This window comes from Lissotriton helveticus, chromosome 2_1 (genome assembly GCF_964261635.1).
Source record: "Lissotriton helveticus chromosome 2_1, aLisHel1.1, whole genome shotgun sequence".
Lineage (NCBI taxonomy): Eukaryota > Metazoa > Chordata > Amphibia > Caudata > Salamandridae > Lissotriton > Lissotriton helveticus.
The window spans coordinates 1741812320-1741833316 of record NC_136059.1 but is presented as its reverse complement, the minus strand read 5'-3'; the positions used below and the strand labels follow the sequence as shown (position 1 = coordinate 1741833316).

At 48.2% G+C, this 20997-nt stretch overlaps 1 protein-coding gene across 2 annotated transcripts in view; it reads right to left on the bottom strand.

Moving 5' to 3' along the window:
- Window positions 1–20997, bottom strand: part of SVEP1 (sushi, von Willebrand factor type A, EGF and pentraxin domain containing 1) — a 1097507-nt gene that overhangs the window by 260074 nt on the left and 816436 nt on the right. For both annotated transcript variants that reach the window (XM_078676696.1, XM_078676697.1), the window contains 2 exons: window positions 20415–20588; window positions 964–1086 (listed from right to left, as the gene is read on the bottom strand). In XM_078676696.1, coding sequence (XP_078532822.1) covers window positions 964–1086; window positions 20415–20588 — 297 coding nt within the window. The remainder of the gene's footprint in view (window positions 1–963; window positions 1087–20414; window positions 20589–20997) is intronic.

Here is a 20997-nt window from a genome sequence, read left to right as displayed (position 1 = left end):
GTGCCATGTTGAGTAATTTACAGTTAACAGTTTTGCACGAAGAGAAACGGCAGAAACAAAAGGTGCGATTTCTGCTCCCTCCATTTACTTTATGCATTTTTACTATTTCATGGGCTGGAGCACAAAACGTTATGCTTGGTGCAAACAACTTTTACCACCATATTATGAAAGAAAATTTAAGGAGGTGGTAATATGTGTCAAGAATATTTGTGCATATTTGTTGTACTTCATCGAGCGGTGGTGGTGCTGTTTTGTGTGTTTTTTGTGCTGTTGTGTGTTTGTGGTGCATAATTGCAATGTGGTGTTGTTTTGTATTGTGATTGTTGTGTTGCATTTATGTTTTGCTGTGTCGTGCACTATTATATTTTAATTGTTTTGTTAAGTTGCTGTGTGCAGGTATCATGTTATTTTCAGTTTTTTACTTTAGAGGTGTCAACAAATGCTGCTACATTTTCAGCCAAATGCACCACATGCACTTAAAGAACATCTAAAAAGTAACGTATTACTATTATCTAAAGTGATCAAATGCAGCTCCTTCGGCTTTTCAACCGCTTAATACATGAGCCTGTCCAAAACTGTGGCTGAGAGTTGGCCTAATTATGCACTTTTTAGAGTCATTATGTGATACCTCCATCAGTGCTCTCTTTAAGTGATACACCCAGAAATGCATAATTTTCCCACTGACTAGCAGCCCTGTCACAGAGATAGCCAATACTTTTAAATAGAACTCCCAGAAAGAAGTCTTTAACGTGAATTTAATTTGGCATAAAACAGTTTAAGGAAACAAGTCATTCAAATATTGCCTTTCTATTAATGATGCTTCAAAACTCCAAGAATACAGGAAATGTTTTCGCCTACAAAACAAGGCTCCTTGACTTTTCAACTAAACCTATCAACTTCTGCTCAAAAATGTTAATAAGCCATCCACTTTGACACCTTTATGTGCCAAAGATATGATCTCACCTGCACAGGTTTTGCCATTTCCTGTATATGGAGGGATACAGGTGCATATATGGGATCCATTTGTATTGAGACAAGTAGCATGCAGCTTGTCACAGTCGGAGCCCAGGGCGCACTCATCGACATCTGAAACAAAGGCCAAATAGGATAATCACAAAAACTGTAGTGAGGAGGTCCATGCAGGTAGGTTGTAATTAAAGATAATTTATTCAAGCAGGTAACATGTTAAATAGTTCCAGACAACAGGTCGTTGAGTTGTGAAGGGGAGGCCCACCAGGAGCAGCCTGTCTGCTGCTCGGCCCATGCTCAACTGTCACTTCACCACTCTTTGTCCTAACATTCCGAGGCACATCCTGATTCCAACATTCTGTTGAGCACAGAGCACAGGCACTGGCTGAGCAGGAGGTGTAAAATACATTACATTACAAATGCAGGATACTATATATGCCTTTTCCTTCCAACTGAAGAACAAATACACTATGTAATAAAATGTAACAAGTGTGAACAAAGGACAGAAAGCAAGGAAGGAACAGCAGAGTGACAGAGTGAATGTCAAGAAAAAGAGCAAGCAAAGCAAAGCGAGGAGAAAGATGGGAGAAGACAAGGAGGAGAAAGTAAATTGTAAGTAAGCAAATAGAATAAACCCATCCTCTACAACAATGAAATAGAAATGAGACAGTGAGACACAAGAGAGAAAATAAGAAATAGAGAGACAGACGTACCAAAGACAACCCCTACGCACACCCACTGGCCAGGCAGGCAAGCAAGGAAGGAAGGACAAGGCATGACTGGAACAGAATAGAAGACATACCCAAGCACAGGGAGAAGAGAAGCAAGAGAGAGATTCCTCCTGAACAAGGAAGAACAAGAAGAACATTACAGAAAGGAAAGGACTGAAGACCAAAGAAGAAATAACAGCAAAATGTGTATGGTCCAGATTACAAAGATGGACAGGAAGTGACATCAATAGGAAATCTGAACAAATGAGAAACGGAGAAGAGGAAGCGAAGTAAATACAAACAGTATCACTAATCCTCCCCTATTATCAAATAGACAAAACCAATAAGATAAATTGTGAAGGGGAGCCCCACCAGGAGCAGCCTGTCTGCTGCTCAGCCCATGCTCAACTGTCACTTCACCACTCTGTGTCCCAACATTCCAAGGCACATCATGACTCCAACATTCTATTGAGCACAGAGCACAGACACTGGCTGAGCAGGAGGTGTAAAATACATTACATTACAAATGTAGGATACTACAAAAACACTCTTTCATACAGGATAATACAGGTTAAATGCTCTTCTTTTGAACAATTAAAGATCTGACTGACTTCACGATTTTGCTATGTGCTAGGGCATGTACAGTGGCCTGTACATTATACAGTGTTGAACCTGACGTGTTTTAAATGCACCCAAAGTTGGATGCATTATTTGAGCATGTAGCCTCGCTCTGTGGAATGAGGACCATGGGCACACTAAGCTTGCAATGCAAAGACAACATTTAGACCCTTCAAAGTAAATGTTCCCAGCATCATGTTATAGAGGACAGAAATGTATGGTTTCGTAAAATGCACCACATGCAACCTAGAAAATCTAGAATCACCCTCCAAGAGAAGTAGTCTAACGCTATTTCATCATTTCAATTAGGCCCTCAGTTTCTTCTAAATGGAAACAACATTTCCAGGTTGTAAATTCTCATATGACCCAAATTTCACACCACACCCTCAAATATCCACTTTAGATCTTAAAAAACGTTTTCGAAGAAATCATGTGTTTAAAGTAAATGTAGTACATCAAAACTGTAGTGTAAAGCAGCATGTATGATGGACGACAGGAAAAGGTCACCAGTAATGAAGTTAACACCCTTATTCTTTTGCTTATGCTCAAAAGGAAATCTTTGCATAACTTGAATGGTAGAATTACAAGTAGAGACAAGGGACTACTTGCAGGTGCTACTTGATGTCAGCCCAGCTCCATCTTAACTGTTAACAGCTCTGCTAGCAGTATACATTTCACAGCATTTCAATTGTATATATTACAGATGCATCCACAAAGTCCACCCATGTCTGAGTTGTCCCCTTTGGTGTGTTCCTCAACTTAAGTCTGAACTCCTCTGAGGTGAGACCAAATACCTCAATGAGTGCCACTCTCATGTGGATGTAAGATTGTGCCATTTCTCTTCTAGTTCCAGCAATCTGTCTCTCCCTACTGTTGGTAGTAACTCCAACAATAGGGCCTCCCAAAGTTGAGTACCCACCCTTCTCAGCCTGAGAGCTCTGTCATACGATGCCAACAGTTGCCTATGTCATCCCCTTCTATAAACTTTGGAACTATTCCAATGGTGAACCTAGGATCATGGACACCACCTGTGTGCACCTCAGGTTCTCTTTTGCTGCCACCATTCTCTTGGGGAGCTAACCCCAACTTGCTTGGCTAGGGCCAGTTTCTTCCCTTTGAGTGCAAACTTCTTCTCCTCAATCGCAAAGGGGGTCAGCTGAACATCCATGTCCTTGGATTTTCCTGTGGAAGTGAAGCTCCTTTCACTCCCAGATAGTGTGCCATTCCATGGTCTAATCCTGGGGACCACTCTCTCAGTGCCCCCCTCAGTATAGAAAAATTGATGCCAGTGTCCTCATCATCACCAGTCAGGAATGACGCCTCCTGCCAACTGGGCCTGGGATATCCTTGCCTCTTCCCATTCCCTGAGGGCTTTCTCTAAAAGTCTTATTGTGTAATACACTCACAAAAACTGTCTTTGGTCCAGTCAGGCTAAATTGTAAACCTTAATCTCAACACTGGGTGGCTGGGGCCTCAAGTAGCGAGGCTTGACAAAGGAACAATGTGTAAAGAATATAACAGCACCAAACAACAGAATAAGAAAGTCACCCAACAAGAAAGAAAGACAACAACAAATTTAAAAACTATAGCATATTTTGTACAAAATCCTTGATCATCAAAATCCATTTGAGGGATCCAGAGATATACATTTTAGAAGAAATAAAAACTTTAAAATCCAACCACGAACAAGCATTGGTCAACAAAAACTTTGCAAACTTTTGAATAGTCTGGAACAGTTAGTTTGGCAACTCCGACCCGGGTTGGACAACCAAATCCAATAGGGCGAAGGTCTAGGACCGCAGTAAGGTTACTTTGGACAGTTACCTGGCCACCATTTCCTTTTCCAGTAAAGTTCCAGCCTTTATGATTCAACCACTATAGATGATAATGGAGTGGTCCTGCTGCTGGGGATGCTGGCAGAAAAGATGTACAAAGATGCTCCTGGTACTGTGCAGTCGATGGGGGTGAAGTGCGGTTGATCTATCAGTCCACGGGTGGGTTGAGGCGACTTTGACCACAGCACTTGGGGTCCCACTATATCCTCTATGCGACAATAGAAGCCCAGCTGCTTTGTCCTCTCTCTAAATCCACAGTGTACTGAAGTTCAGGGAGCCTGAGGTGGCCGGTATATCCTTGGAAAGTGCCCTGAGGGGACAATGGGTTCACTAACCAATGGGCTAGCAGGTCACCTCCTCTTTGGTGACAAACGTTTGCCGGTGTGTGGCATTTGGCAATCCCCAAGTGCATTATTCTTGCCACTCTCAAGATGTCTGAACTCTTCCTCAACTGTGAGGAGATGGTAGCCCAGCCCCAGAGGTGTGACTACCTAAGGGCTTAACGCCCATGGGAACACGGTTTGAAGACAGGTTTTCACTCTCTGGCCCTGTCTCCAACTTGTCTACAGGAACAAAACACAGCCTGCTCGGGTGTGTTGCCACAAGTAGCTCTTCAAAAAATGTCTTCCTCTTTGAAGCTTACCTTTTTGGCTAATGCCTCTTGCAGCTTTTCTTGGGAGAGGAGGTCACACCTCACTCTGGGGCAACTGCCTTTGCTCCGGAGCCTGGGAGATCACATATCTCCCCAGGTGGGCAGAAAGCTGTCTGTGTGCCAGTGCCTTTGTGAGGCCACTGGACTAGCTGGGGCACAGAGAGGAAACCTTCTAAAAGTTGCTGAACTTTAAAAGTGACATAAATCTAGACTTGGGCATTAAGTCGGATTTTATGCCCCATTATTTTGATACCTTACAGTACCCAGTTAGGTAGTCCCATTCAGAAGTTAGCCAGGCTGGGATGCCAACCTTTAACCTTGTGTTAGTCAATGGGACTACTAACTTTGCTCAGCAAAACAACAACTTTTAAGGGTTTTGCTGCTAAGACATTTATAAACCTATATGTCTATCTTAACAATATACAGATGCCTGCCGTAGGACTCTCTAGGACTACCTTAAGGGAGACTTGCATATACTGTTAAGGGAACAGTGGCTTTGCCCTTGGTTTTAATGGAAAAGTCGAACACACTGCTCTTCCAGTCTTCAGTGACAGGGTGGTAGCCATTTTGTCACCGAGAGTCACACAAACAGTGCTGCAGCCATGGGTGGACACGCTGTGATGCATGCCCTTGATGCCCTAGGTACCACATACTAAGGACTTATACGTAAGACAGCACATGCCAATTGAGTATAGCCTATTCAACATAACATTTGTAAGGAGTCAGAACACTGGCACTAGGGTCTGATATCGCAAAACCGGCAGCTAGTTGTCCAAATGGGGGCACAATGTGGGCAAAACAATAACAAATTAAACCGCTATGGAGAGTCCCACCTCTCCGTAGCCGAGGTGACCCTGGCCCCGCACACTAGAGTACACTCAGCAATGGCGTGTTGTGAGGAATGGCGGCAGTACGCGGAACACCAAAACTGTGACTCTCCTGGAGCGCCTGTGATGGAGAGAGACCGTGCATAGATGGATGCAGTGTTTGTAGATGGAAACACGAAGGACAGGTAGTGTGAGGCAGCGAGGCATCGAGAAAGGTACTGGGGCATCGAGGCAGTGAGACGTCGCAGAAGAAGGCATTAAGATTAAGAACTGAGGTAGCGCAGTGGCGCAAGTAATATCTGAACGAGGAGGGGGCAGAGGAGGGATCTGCCTCTGCCCCGACTGCCCGAATTGACACAAGCTCGTGAGGCAGCAATATGCAGCTTCAGCCCGGTGTTGTCCTGTGATGCCCAGCACCGTATAAGTGTTTTGAACGAAGGCATAACCCTGAATACTTAGCTGTAAGGATCTGCAGCCGTAGGGTAGCAGTGGAGGTATCAGGAAGCGGCTGCTCCGGGTTAGAGAGCCTTTGGAATTGGTTATGACCGGGGGAGCGGAGCTGAAAGGGAGTCAGCAGGGCAAGGAGCATCAAGACTGTATTGAGGAAGCCAGCAGAGGGAGTTTGTATGTCATTTGGTGAATCTGGTGGCTCGTCGCAAGTCTTCTGCAGTCTTCTGCAGAAACTGGGTTGGAGCTCTTTATAAAATGGGAAGACGGGGGGCGTGGCCAAGATGGCGGAGTGAGCGGACGCTTCTCTCCGGAGCTCCTCCGATCCGTCTGGGCCCAAGCCTGAATTCTAGCGTTCTCCCCCTGCCTTGACACGGTAGAGGCAGCTGGAGTGTTCTCGACAGCCCCGACAACCCCGCAACACACCCGGGCTCCGGCACAGCTGAGACGGAGGGCGAGTACAGGCAACGAGGCGGCCCGCCACAGTAATCGGAGCCGGAGGTGGCAAGTGGGGCACCGGCCCCGGGGTCGACGATATCAGACCTGGCCGCAAACCCACGTAGTGAGACCGGAACGCGACTGCGGAGCACCGCCTGGCCCCGCGGAGCAGCACGGCCCGGTGGTTCTGCAGGCCCCGAGTCTTGGCGCCTAGAGGAGACGGAGACGGCCGCCCGGACAATTAATCGAGGCCGCGGCTGCGGCCTGCACAGGTGAAGCGCCTGCCAATAGCCGCCGGGACGCCCGGTGGGTCTACTGAAACGGTCCCGGACACCCAGCCCACCCCACGGGCCCCGGTCCGGATCTCCCACGGCGGCGGTGGCAAGGGAGAACCCGGTTCGTCTGGAGGGACCCCGGGAAGCAACCGCCGCTGAGGCCTTCCGCCGCCATTTTGCCTCGGCGCACCCGGGCCTGGAGACGATCGGTGCGCCGCGGCCGGCCTTGCCGAGCCAACACTCCACGAAGACTGGGGGCCGACGCCCTGATTCATCTTGGGGCATCTTGAGTGGGCCTCGTTGGGGGTCCCGGTTGACCCAGAGAGATCGGTGCCTTAGCGGTGAGGTGGCCCGCCCCGCTGCGGGGGACGGACGAGACGCAGACAGACAGGCTCCGGCACGGCTGGCACCCTCGGCCATAGAGCGGCATCCCCGCTGGTGCGCCTGCTTGCGTGGCCCACCGCCCACCATCGCCGCCACGTGCGTGGCACTGGGCACGCGGCCGTTGCCGAGTGGCATAGATCACCTGGGGGACGACCAGAATCCTGAGGGCAGGAGGCCCGCGAACTAACACGCACATCGAGCATTGGAGCGGAGCGGGGATCCTCGCCTTCGAAATGGCCGCCCAGAGAGGAGGAAAGAAGGGCGAGTGGACGCTGCCGGAGATGCTGTCCAAATCCCAAGCGAAAGCAGACAGGGGACACCCTTCGCCGGGCCAGTCGATGGCCCAGCAGGACGCTGATACGAGCGAACCACCTATAACTCGCTCCTTTCTGGAATCCCTCTTCAATTCCCTCAGGGAGGACTTCCTTACCCTGAAGCAGGAGGTGGCGGGCGAAGTCCGGGAGGTACGGAAAGAAGTGGACAGCCTCAGGGAGAGAGTGGCCGCCATGGAGGGCGCGGACACCGCCAGAGATGAGGAGATAGTGCAGCTGCAGGAGGTGATCCGCCTGAAAGACCAGCAACTGGATCTCCAGGCCCACACAGAGGACCTTGAAAACAGGTCCCGCCGGAACAACTTTCGAGTCCGAGGCGTTCCATCCAAAGAAGAAGGTACCGACGTGGCAGGTTACCAACAGGACTTGTTCCGAGACATCCTGGGCGAGGCAGCTGACTTCCCCATTCGGATTGACAGGGCCCACCGTGTGGGACTAGCAAGACGGACCTCAGCTCCACCGCCGGACATCCTGGCCTTTCTCCCGGACTACCCACTCAAAGAACGTATCCTTGGCGAAGCCAGGAAGAAGCAGCCCCTACAGTTCTGAGGCCATCCGGTGGCCCTCTATCAGGACCTCTCCGCTATCACGCTCCAAAAGCGTAAGTCCTTTAAGATTGCTACAGACTTTCTCAGAGAACATGAGACGCCGTATGCCTGGGGTCACCCCTTCCGCATCATCTTCAGGTGGAACGGAACCCTACACCAACTCCGCTCCCTCCAGGTCACTTGTGGGGTGTTGGGGATCACAGCGACCGAGGAGGACACGTCCACCCCGCGGCGGCGGCGCTTCACGAGAGATGGCTGGCAGCGAGTTTCGAGCTGTCGATCATCGGGATCCAGTGCGCGCCCAGATCCACAGTCTATAAGGGCGGATATGGCTAACGCAGTTCGAGAGGTGGCCCACGACACTGCACCGACTGCCTGAGACTTTCTCAGGGGGAGAACACTTCAGCATTGATCGTTTAGCAGGTATTGGGCTCCGGGGAGGGGGAGCGAGGGAGAGGAGCCTGGTGGCCGGACGTCCACGCAGGTAACTTCCATTGACTTGTCCCCTAGTGGGGCCGGACTTGGACAATAATGTGCTTGGGGGCTGTCATGGGGATGTTCTTTCATGGTTTCTTGTTGGGGTTAGGGGGGGATCCGGGTGGAGATTGGGGTGTTGATGGGGGGAGTTGGAGGTGGGAGGGCGAGGGGGGGAAGTGGAGGGAGGGGAGAGGGGAGGGGGGGTCCTCCTTGTCCGCGGGTCCTACACAGGGCGGCTTCTCTTGGTTCACCTCTGAGGCCTACGCGCGCAGCACAGCTTCTCCACTTGTAGATCTACCATGACTCGCCCACTGACTATCCTCACTCTCAATGTGAGAGGACTCAACAACCCTATCAAACGCAGAGCGATCCTCTCACTCCTGGAGCGCTCCGAAGCAGACATCTGCCTCCTGCAGGAAACACACTTGCTCCCCAAAGACCACCATAGGCTTAAATCACGCTCCTTCCCATGACAATTATTTTCCTCTGCGAATAAGAAAGCAGCTGGGGTGGCGATACTAGTGGCCAAAACATTTGAGGGACGGGTCCTACACAAGGAAGCTGAAATCAAGGGCAGGTTGCTGGCACATCGCTTCTTCATCGCTGGGCAGACACTACTCATAGGCTCCATCTATGCACCCAATGACGGTCAAGAGGCTTTTTTACATAAGGCTCTGGAGGCGGTCACAGCCAACACGCACACACACTTACTACTGGGGGGGACCTCAATTTGGTGTTTCACAACACTGGAGATCGGTCCGGTCAACGCTCTGGTCAAGTGGGGGCGCTCTCGGCCGTGGGCCAGACCCGCCTCGCTGATCTGGGCCTGCTTGACTTGTGGAGACAGGTACACCCACGGACCACGGCGTACACGTATTACTCGGCGGCCCACAAAACGTATGCACGTCTCGACTATCTCTTGTGCTCCTCCCAGTTGGCGTCCTGCACCCGGGACATTGAGATCCACCCGGCCTCCCTGTCGGACCATTCTCCGGTGGTGGCGTCCTTCATGATGCCGTCTACCCCGAGACCCCAGCGGCACTGGCGAATACGCGATAGCTTATTACACAGCCCGGTTGTGCTGGAACGCATCAAGACTGCCATGAGCCAATTCCTAGCTCACAACGCGAATGGCGACACCACCAAAGCCACCCAATGGGCAGCACTCAAGGCGGTCCTGCGGGGAGAGTTCATCTCCCTAGCCGCAGCGAACAATAGGGAACGTGCGCAGAAGAGGGCCGAGATCACCCAACGCGTGGCGGAGTTGGAACAAATGCACCAGCCGTACAGGTGCTGCCCGAGCTTGGCGCCAATTGTGCACGGAAAGGAAGATGCTTGCGGCCTTGGATCAAGATGTGGCTGAGTATGCCGCTCTTCGGCTGCGACACGCGTACTATACCCGAGGGGACCGATGTGGGAGACTTCTGGCAAGCAAGCTGAGGGAACAGCAGCAGCTGCGACTCATTCGAACCATCCAGGTTGGGGCTGACGATCTGATAGTGGAGGATGGAGATATTGCCGCTGCCTTCGGGAACTTCTATGCCGACCTCTATGAGGCAGACCACTTAGACCTGCAGTCCGGCCGGGACTATCTCCAGGGTGCAACCCTCCCATCTTTAAATGAGGCACAGGCGGAATTCCTCGATCGTCCCATAGGACTGGAGGAGGTGATCTCGGCGATATCCCGCCTGAAATCGCTGGGACCGGATGGCTACTCAGCGGCCTTTTACAAGACGTTTTGCCCCCAGGTAGCCCCTTTATTACGTGACCTCTTTAACACCTTCGACCAGCCCGGTGCTGTGCCCCCGGATCTACTAGAGGCCGCAATATCGGTAATACCCAAACCTGGCCGTGACCCCACCCGATGTGGCTCATACCGGCCGATATCCCTGTTGAAAATAGATCTCAAATTATACACGGGGATACATAGCGAGCAGGCTCGCCCCTTATATGCAGCAACTAGTGGACCCCGATCAAGCATGATTTATCCCGCAGCGGCGAACCAACGATAACACCAGGCGAGTCCTCCAATTGATAGAGGCCGGGTCTCGAACGAGACCGGGCTGCATGCTTCTTACCATCGATGCCGAGAAGGCGTTCGACCGAGTGCACTGGCCATACCTAGACCTGGCCCTCCAGAAGTTTGGCATGGGGGAGACTCTCCGCAACCGAATTTTTAATTGTTATCGTCGGCCAGCCGCGACAGTCAGAGTCAATGGCCACACGTCTCCACCTTTTCCGATCGGCCGAGGGACCAGACAGGGCTGTCCACTGTCCCCCCTGCTATTCGCTCTATACATGGAGCCATTAGCACAACGTATACGACAAAACTGCCTCATTGAAGGTATCCCGTTCGGCGGGGACACGCATAAGGTCAGTCTATACGCCGATGATGTTTTGCTTTCCCTGATGTCGCCGAAGCAGTCTCTTCGGGCGCTCTTCGTGGAGCTCCACACCTTCACCTTGGCCTCGGGCTTCAAGGTCAATGTGGAGAAATCAGAGGCCCTGAACATCTCGTTGCCACCTGACGTGTTGGCAGAGGTCAAGGCTGAGTACGACCTGCAATGGCCCGCCTCCCCCGTTTCCTATCTTGGGGTTCTGTTGGCACCGACGGTGAGAGCTACGGCTGAGGCCAACTACACGAGGCTCAGCACACGCCTTCACGGAGAGCTCAGACGGTGGAAACACCTCACGCTTTCCTGGCTGGGTCGCATTGCGGCCGTTAAAATGACTTTGCTGCCTCAGATTCTGTACGTTTTTCAAACTCTCCCCCTGCACCCACCAGTGGGGTGGCTCCACAAGACGCAATCTGACCTAGCGCGGTATATCTGGAATGGCCGGCGGCCGCGCTTTAAGCATTTGATTGCTACACTTCCCCCGGCTCATGGTGGCGTGGGGATACCGGACCTTACCCTATACTTCCAAGCCGCCCAGCTGCGCACACTGGTAGAATGGCATCAACTAGAATCCAGTAAACACTGGCTCTTCCAGGACCAGGCGGTCGCGGGCCGACCTCTGCAGGGGGTCCCATTTTTACCGCGCCACCATAGACCCCCTAATCTCTATGCGTCACAAATCACGAGTACGGTCCTGCGCGTATGGGACGCGGTGGCGGTGCGGTGGGGCTTCACTTCCTTCCCCTCCCCGATGACGCTGATTTTTAGCAACCTGGACTTCTCTCTGGGTCTTGACCCGCAGGCGTTTACGGTCTGGAGGACGACGCCCTGCAGAGCTGTGGGTCATATATTCGATCTTAACGGTATTCTTCCCTTTCCGAAGGTGAAGGAGGACTACGGCATACCGGAATCCGACCGCCTGCCGTACCTGCAGGTCCGTCACTGGGTTCTTCATCCGTCCATCCAGCCCGGCGCACAGCGACACCTCACGACATACGAAAAATGGCTGTTGACACGTACCTCCGATAACAAGCTGCTCTCAGACTTGTACCAACACTTGCTACTCACTAACATTCACTCCTACAATGCAGGGAGGGCCAGGTGCGAGAAAGACCTGGGGAGGACATTTACTCACAAGGAATGGGAAGGCATATATCATAGAGCCCGCCACTCAGCCTATCACATGGGCCTTACTGAGACGCTGACTAAAGTGGCCACGTATTGGTATCACACACCAGAACGCCTACACCGCTGGGACCCCCGAGTCACTGATCGCTGCTGGAGGGGTTGCGGGGGGCTTGGCACCCTAGAACATCTGCTCTGGAGCAGCGAGCATCTGCAGCCTTACTGGAACACAATCCTCGACTTAATAGATATGCACCTAGACACCCAGCTTCCCAGGCTCCCTTCATATGTGCTGCTCGGCCTCCCTAATGTACCCCCTGAAATCCTTGATGGGGAGACTCATAGTGATCGCACTGGGAGCAGCGATGCAGAACATTGTGGCACACTGGAGGTACGTTCAACCTCCTCAGCAACTTGGGTGGTTGCATAGGCTTTGGACGATACTAGGGATGGAGAAGCTGTCGCTGGCAAAGACTGGAAGGGGGATGACTTCGCAGAACTTTGGCGACCGTTCCTGACCCTGCTCACCGGGGAGTTCAGGGAGCTGAGCTGCCCCCGATACCTGCGACTGCTGCGCTTGGCCGATACCCCACTCACAGACCCTACCTCACACTCTCGCAGACAGAGCTCGAAGGCGCGCGCCCTCCCAGGAACCGCTTTAACATGGCATCACTTTCCTGTAGCTTAACCCGTTGGACAAGGTGGGGGGTGGGATGGGTGGGTTTGGGGAGGGACTAGCTGGGATTGTTCTACTTCACAGCTTACTGCATTCAAAGATGGCTCCTGATCCCTAACTACGCGGCCGGCCCAGTTGGGTTGTAGGCGACTTGCTGTGTATTACACTACATGAACTGGGCGCATCGTGGGCCTTTTCACCTGCTTGTATTATCATGGGAGATCCGTGTCACTTCCAGCATGAGCCATTGTTCCTGTTGTGATATTTTCTTGCAATAAAAAGATTTAATACTAACATGGGAAGACATCAAAAGCAGGCTAGTACTGTGGTTAGGGTACAGTCAGCCACTGGAATGAAAGCCAGAAAGTGCTTAGTTCAAGCAAATGGAGCCTCTTCCGCAGCAAAAACCCCTGTGTCCGCAGGGTAATCCGAAGTAAGCTCTAGTTCAGAGAGCTCTACTGAAGACCATATGGGGTTGGCACCAGCGACACTTCTCTATCGCCATCGCTATCACTACCGCTACCTCAAGAGTTGAATTCCACCTCTGTATCTAAAGTTTGTGTGGAGGTCCCTAAGGGTTCGACCAAAGGAGTAACTGGGAGTGCAAAGTTTCCCCTGTTTACTAAAAAAAAGTATTCAGCCTCCTGCAAGTCAGGGTCCATTGTTAACCAGCTCGACATCTGCGGCAGCCCCCCAGGACGATGCAACTCTCAATCTCTTTGAAGGAAGGATTGCACATCACTCCACCCCATGAGGCTACACAAATGGGTATGACTCCCTCCGTGAAATCCTCAGCAATTTCTTTAGCAACACCTTCAACTCAAGTAGATCTAGTGGAAGGAGATTCTGCTCTCTCACCTTTAAATCAAGATGTCACAGACCTCAAACCTGTTCAGCAGCCCTTTTTTGAATCAGTTCCAACTTTGGAAAATGCCACAAGACAGCAGGCGCTGGAGTCTGTGCAGATGTATCAAGATATGTTGGGAGATGCAGTATAGAATGGTGGGGAACCAGAAAGACATAGAAATGAAAACTTCCCTGAGAAGCCCGAGGATCCTTCCACCGGTGCCAGCTTTCAACAGAAGGAAGTGAAAGATCTCCTGAACCTAATACTGGAGAAAATTAAAGAAATTAAAAAAATCCCAGACACTAGAGACTGCTACTATACATTTAAGTCTGGAGAAAATTGACGCATCTATTGCTGGATTCCCAATCAGGCTTGACGAAGCAGAATCTAGGATTGCTCACCTGGAGGAGCAGATGAGCTCTACTATTCGGAAAGTCAATGAGGTGAATGCAGATAAGATCGCTCTTGAGTCAAAAATAGAGGACTTGGAGAATTACTCGTGCCGATCAAATCTTCGGATCGTTGGAGTCCCTGAGGGGAGTGAAGGGACTAATACCCTCCGATGGGTGAAAACCTTTATTAAACAAAAAGTGCTTCCTGGCCAGGCAGGGAATCTCACGCTAACAAGAGCTCCCTTGGTTCCAGTCCACCCCTTTCCAAACTCTAAGTACTCGCAGACAATTCTAGTTAATTTTTCTTATTACAGGATGAAAGAAAATGTGCTTATGAAAACCGTGCAAATGAGACAAATTGCTATAGATGAGAGTACAAAATGTCGTATTTTTTCTGACATGTCAGTGGGGGCGGCACGAGGGCGGACAGAATTTGTAAAATTGCTATTGTTATTTAAAGTCATCCAACTTAAGGTGCTGGTTAAAGAGAAGTTTCACTTGTTTACACGGGTGGAAGAAGCCCAGGAATTTCTGAAAGAAATCTCTGTGATGATTACATTTCTTTCAATGCTTGTTCACTGGAAAAAATGTCTTTGTTTGTTTGGGTGGAGCTGGTCACTGAGGGTGCAAGGACAAGTGAGGAGAGATCCCATGGGGAGATGGATATGGGTTGATGCGAAATTAAACAGCACGATATTGCATTTTATCAACTATTACGGCCCCATTGTAGATGATACCACTGCCCCATGTAGAATTAGTGAGATACTTAGGGGGGTACGCGGAAAATGATTATGGGAGGTGATTTCAACTTCATTCAGGATTTAAAGAAAGATACTTCAAACAAAAATAAAAAAGAGCTCAAACCCAAAACTAAAAAGGTGATCGAGGTTTTAAGACAAGAGCATATTTTGATGGATCCCTGGCGCGTTGCCAATCCATCGAAATTGGAATTTTCCTATTATTCGAATCACTTCCATATGGTTTCTCAAATTGATTTTTTTTAATATCACAATCCTTGGGCTGTACAACCTCTGACGTAGATATTAATCCATTCTCCGATCATTCTCTTATTAAACTTAATATAAAAATAGGGGTAAGCAGTAGGCCAAGATCCAGGTGGCAGATGGATCGTCTCCTCCTGCAGGACCCCCAATGGATGGCTGACACAAAGGACTGGATTGCTGAATTTTTTAAGATCAATGAGTACACAGCAGAAATTTTCTCAGTTTGGGGGGGTTTAAGGCAGCCCTTCGCGGGCAAATGATTGCACTATCCACCTCTCAAGGTAAATCAAGGAAAGGGAAAAATGTTTAACTCCAGCAGGCTGTAGTAGAAGCAACAAAGTTAAGATATGCACAGCCTGTGGGGATGATGGAAGCTAGACAGGGCCAAATACGAGTTAAAGAAGTTTTTTATCTTGGAAGGGATTGCCAGCTCCAGAACATATCTGCAGCGAGTGTATGAGGAGAGCCAGATGGTTGGCAAGATGCTTGCTGGCAGTACCAAAACCAAGCAGGAGACAGCCACCATCACGGAAATTATTGACCCCAAAACAAGAATGTCTTTAACGGGTAAAGAGGATATAGCTCAAGCCTTTTTAGAACATTACTCACAGTTATACACTACTAGATATGAAGCTCGAGCGAATTAAATTAAAAATTATTTTGAGGGGGTCGAGCTACCCACTCTTTCAGGGCCAATGGTGGAACAACTCCTGCTAGACATGTAAGAAGAAGAAATTATAACTGTAATAAAGTCTATTGCAGGAGCGAAAGCCTGCGGAGCCAATGGTCTTCCAATTGAATTTTTATAAAACTTTTTTAAAGAGCTGACCCCTTTTCTGGCAAACCTTTTTTAATAATATCACTCAGGGAGGCTGTGTTCCCCCAGGTTTTAAGGAATCCATACTGGTTAGTTTTGTCAAAAAGGGGAAAAATGGCAAACATGTTAATTCATATAGGCCAATTAGTCTTCTTAGCGCGGATTTTAAAATATTAATGAAAATTTGGGAAAAACCAATTTACTCCCATCGCCCAGGAGCTAATTCATTGTGGACAAACTGGGTTTGTAGCTGGAAGGTCCATGTCCACTAACACTGGGTTTTTAATTCAAGCTCTTGACTATGTGACAAATAATAAAATACCTACTCTTAGTACCATGGTCGATGCTGAAAAAGCATTCGACCTGGTAAATTGGGATGCACTTTTTTTGGTTTAGGTAAATTTGGCATCCCGGCTCAAGTTCTAAATATGCTGAAAAATATTTACCAAGGTGCTCAAGCCCTGGTGATAGTCAATGGAGACTCAATAGGGACTGTGGAAATAAATCAGGGCACTAGACAAGGGTGCCCGATGTCACCCCTACTTTTTTCATCGAACCCTTAGCTGTAAGAATCCGCGGGAATCCCCTAATTGGAGCTCCTTGCAAATGGATGTCCAAGTTAAAATTATTTGCGGACTACATAATTATGTACCTTTGCCCGGATAAACAGATCACGGAAGAAGTTATTTTAGAATTTAGTAAATTCGAACAAATAGGAGGGTATAAAATAAATCAAACTAAAACAGAGATGTTAGTGCTTAACACGGACTGCAAGTTCTTACCCACGATTTTAAGAATCCAGGCTTTGAAAGAAGAGCCGATTAGATATCTGGGTATTTATGTCTCGAGTCATATAGAACAATTATTCAACTTGAACTACCTAGATGTGCAAAATAAAATTAAAACCCTATTGGACAAGTGGTCCCTGCTACCACTGACTTTGATCGGTCGCGTAGCACTCCAAAAAATGTCAATTCTTCCACTTTTAATATTTTTGTTTATTAATATACCCTAAAAAATCAATGCTAAATATTTCAAAGAAATTGACTCTATCTTCAGGGAATTTGATTGGAATAAAAAGGCGCCAAGGGTTAAACTGCCCATATTACAACTAGGGATAAATCAAGAGGGTTTAGCCTTACCAAATATCCGTACCTACTATGAGGCAGCATTAGTAGATCTTACAGCACGTCTACTGGAACCTTACGATCGGATGGAAAAATATTTTTTTGAAAGAATGATTGGTGAGTCTGGCACACAAATTCCAGGTTTTTTTAAAACATCTAAACTACCGAAAAAGTTGTAGATAACCCAATTGATTTCAGTTGTAATTTCGATGATCATTAGGCACAAGACACTTTAGGGTATTTTAGGATGTGGAAGGTGCAAGTGCTTCTTGATGTTTACGAACATATGGTATTCCAGACTTTCGGTTTCATTTTATTTTAGGACGTGTTCATCCATGTTTTAAGGGTTTCAGCTGTTAAATGTATATGTGTATTTGCATCAAATACGGATGTATTTTGGTTGTTGTTTTTTCTCTCTCCTGATGACCTACGTTATGCTATTTTTGTTCTCTGCTCTTCAAAAAATAAAAATAAATAAATATTAACAAATGAAACCCCATCAAGAGCTAGATGATAGGTGATCCTAAACCTGGGTCTTTCTCTCCTCTCCATCATCCCTAGAACACAGAGTAACTGTAAATTCATGATGCCACATGAATAACCCAGATAAGAGGCTGACAAGGACTTCTCCAACATGGAACATGTTCTCACAAATAAACAAATTACTTACCCTCAGTAACGTTCTTTCCGGTAGAGACTCAATCTAATTGTAGATTCCTCACCTTTTGAATATTCATCAGGTGAAAGACTGGATCTGGAAACATTTCAGCCATACAACTGCACTGATGCCGCTGTGCTCTAAAAATGACATGAGTAGCCTATGTAGCAACACTCTTGGCCACTGCATCTGTCGTTTTTGAGGCTTTCCATGCCTCCAGCACAGAACCCCATCAGCAAATCGACTTTGAGCAGCATGCCAATTCCTAAACTTGGGACAATTATTAATGGATAGAATCAAATTCACAGAGGAGGGAGGATGGGACGGTTGGTCAGTAGTATGCAGCTATGTAGAGTTTCTACTAGCAACAGCTTTACCAAAGGTACGCAACTTGCCCTTCTGACAGAGACTTCTAACCGTGGATTCCTCACCTTTTTAATGGATGACAAAGCAGTACCTATTTAGAGGTGGATTTGTGAGCTGACTCAAACCATAGGTCTTGAAAGAGCAAGTGGGCCAAATACCCCTCTGGGTGAACCTTGATATCCAGGCAGTAGTGCTTTGTGAAGGTTTAGAGTGATGCCCAGGACAGGTACTCTGAGAGTGATAGCAGCTTTGACTCTGATGGAATGAGCTCACAGCCCTTCCAGAGGCTGCTTTTTGGCCAATACATTAGCAGATTTTAATGCAGAACACAGTTCAGTGGGAGATGGTCCCTTTATGCACGACCTTCATTGGTCTCACTCCGGAGAACCCCACAATGAGGTGATCGTCCACCAGGGGGTTCTCGGGTATGATCAATGTAAATTCTAGGTGCTCTTTTAAGGTCCAAGTAAAGGAGTCTCGCCTCCTCCTTGAAAGGGTGAGGCGGAGCAAGAGAGGCCGGTAAGGTGATATTTTGACCGATGAGGAACACCATCACATCTTTCAGCACATGTCCGCAGAACCAGTATGACAGGTTGGAACAGAGAGCTTGTAGCTCACTTATACCCTACACCACTGTTATGATGATGAAGAATACCATTGTGAGGGTGAGAAACAGCAAAAGACAGCTATGAAGTGGCTCAAAGGGAGTACACATCAAATATGTGTACTCCAAGTTAAAGTCTCACTGTGGCATGACAGGGGGAGGATACAGATGTTGGAGACCTTTCGAAAACCATGTCACGACAACTCATCGGAATAATGAGGGCTGGTCCAGCAACTCTAAATTGGCTGAAAGAGATGAACTGCACCTTTTAACCCTTCCCACTGCAAAGCCTTGCTAGGCAGCAGATAAAAGATGCAACTAAATGTCAAGTAACTTTGCCTGTAGGAGGTCTATTTGCCATATGGTTCACCAAGCCCCAAATGTGTCCCAATGATAGGTGTATACTTGCCAGGGTGCACCAAACTGCCAATGTCCAAACTTGAAAATGGAGATTGCAAGAGTCTGGGTAAAGGACCCTTCTCCGTTGCTGTGACAACATATCTTCCCATGGGGCAGCCCAATTAGAGGGCAGATGCCATTGTCCAGGAGCTCTGGATACCATACACTCCATGCCAAATCCAGGGCCACAAGAATGACATGAGCCCAGTCAGTCCTGATCTTCTTCAGAACTTCAGGCAGAAGAGGCATTGGTGGGAAGGCATACAGGGGGGGTCACAAATTCCACTGTGTCTCCTAGCAAGAGACGCCTTGGAATCTCCAATGTGCAGAACTGTTGACATTGCACATTCTCGGCAATGGTGAATATATCGAAGCAAGGTTCTCCCAATTTGTAGAAAAAGTCCTTGTGTTACATTAGGTTCAATTGCAGCTCGTGCTCTGCTAGATGTTGATGTTGATGGCTGAGCCCGTCTGACCTGGAATTCAAAGACCATACCGGGTGGCACCTGGAAAATTCTGTGATGGTCCAACCATTTCCATTGGAGCAGTGCCTCCAAGCACAGAGTCTACAACCCCAACCCACCATGTTTGTTGCAGTACTACACGGGGCGATGTTGTCTATAGGAACCTGTATGAGCCTTTCCTTGACGGATGAAGGGATGGCTCTCAAAACCAAGCGGATGGCCCGAGCTTCAGAAGGTCAATATGGAGCTGGGACTTTACCAGAGACCAGAGTTATTTCTCAGGTTGCCCCCCAACCCAAAAGTGATGCATCATTTACCCCCATCAACTCTGGAAGGGGTAGGGAGAGGGGTCTACCGCTGATCAGGTTTCAGTCCAGTAACCACCACTGCAGATCTTCCGCAGTCTCCTCCAAAATCTGGACATGGTTGGAGATGTTCCTTTGATGTTGGGCCTATTGAGACTTCAGATCCCACTGCAGTGCCTGCATATGCCACCTGGCGTGCTTGACCAGCAGGATGCAGGAGGCCATCGGTCCCACCATCCTCATAGTTGACCTCCCTGAGATCCAGAACAGAGGCTAAAATATCTGGATCATATCCTGAATGTCCTGGACTCTCCTTTCCAGGGGAAAGGCACCAGACTGAACCATGTCCACAATTATAACAAATTATGGATGGAAAATTTGCTTACGAAACACTTGAAATAATAAGGGATGATTTTCCTATTGTTGTTCCTGTGAGATTTATCATGCAGGGGAAGACAAACCCACTTCTAGAGACTATGTTTGACCTTACTGCTTGACCATGGTGCGTAAAATCTTGCAAACCATCTACACACTAAGAGGATGACGATTCGAATTCTCAGATCAGAAAAATACTTAGTGAAAAAATCAATAGCAAACAGCTCTAAACTTGTCAATTCCATATCATCAGAGGGTAACCTCTAATTTTCATTCCACAAATACCGTGAACTCAAGCAAATTCAGCAGATAAAATGAACATGATATAAGTAAACCTCACATCTCACCAAGGCAGGATGGAGAAATGCCATTCCAACTTCCATTGTCGGTACAGAACATCCTGGAATCCCCCAGAAGGTAGTAACCACTGTTGCACTGGTAAGTGACGGTGCTACCAGCAAAAAAGTCCTCAGCAGAGTAGAATCCGTTTTCCAAAGCTGGGGGAATTCCGCAGCTGATCCCTAAAATAAGGAGAGGAAATGGGGAAATCTTAATTGCCATATACATTACAAACTGGAACCTGCTGTTTCTCTGAAAATGCAGTCAAATGTTTGAAATAATGTTTAGCTAGAAGCACGGTTGACTGCCATACCAAAGCCTGAGTAATGTATGCATTGACACAAGTTCATTCAGAGGCTCCTGTCTGGGTCTCCAATTCCAAGAAAGCACAAGTTTTTTTTCCGAGTTCTTAAACAATCACGTTTACACAGATTGTAAACTGAAATGTATAAATTGTGCGCATGTTTAGGGAAATAAAACATCATACACAGTTTAGGGACTTGTTAGTAGGTGCAACAGGGGACAATTTCACAACACTTTTTATGACAATTGAGAACTGAATAGTATTCCGTTCCCAGATAATAGATATGA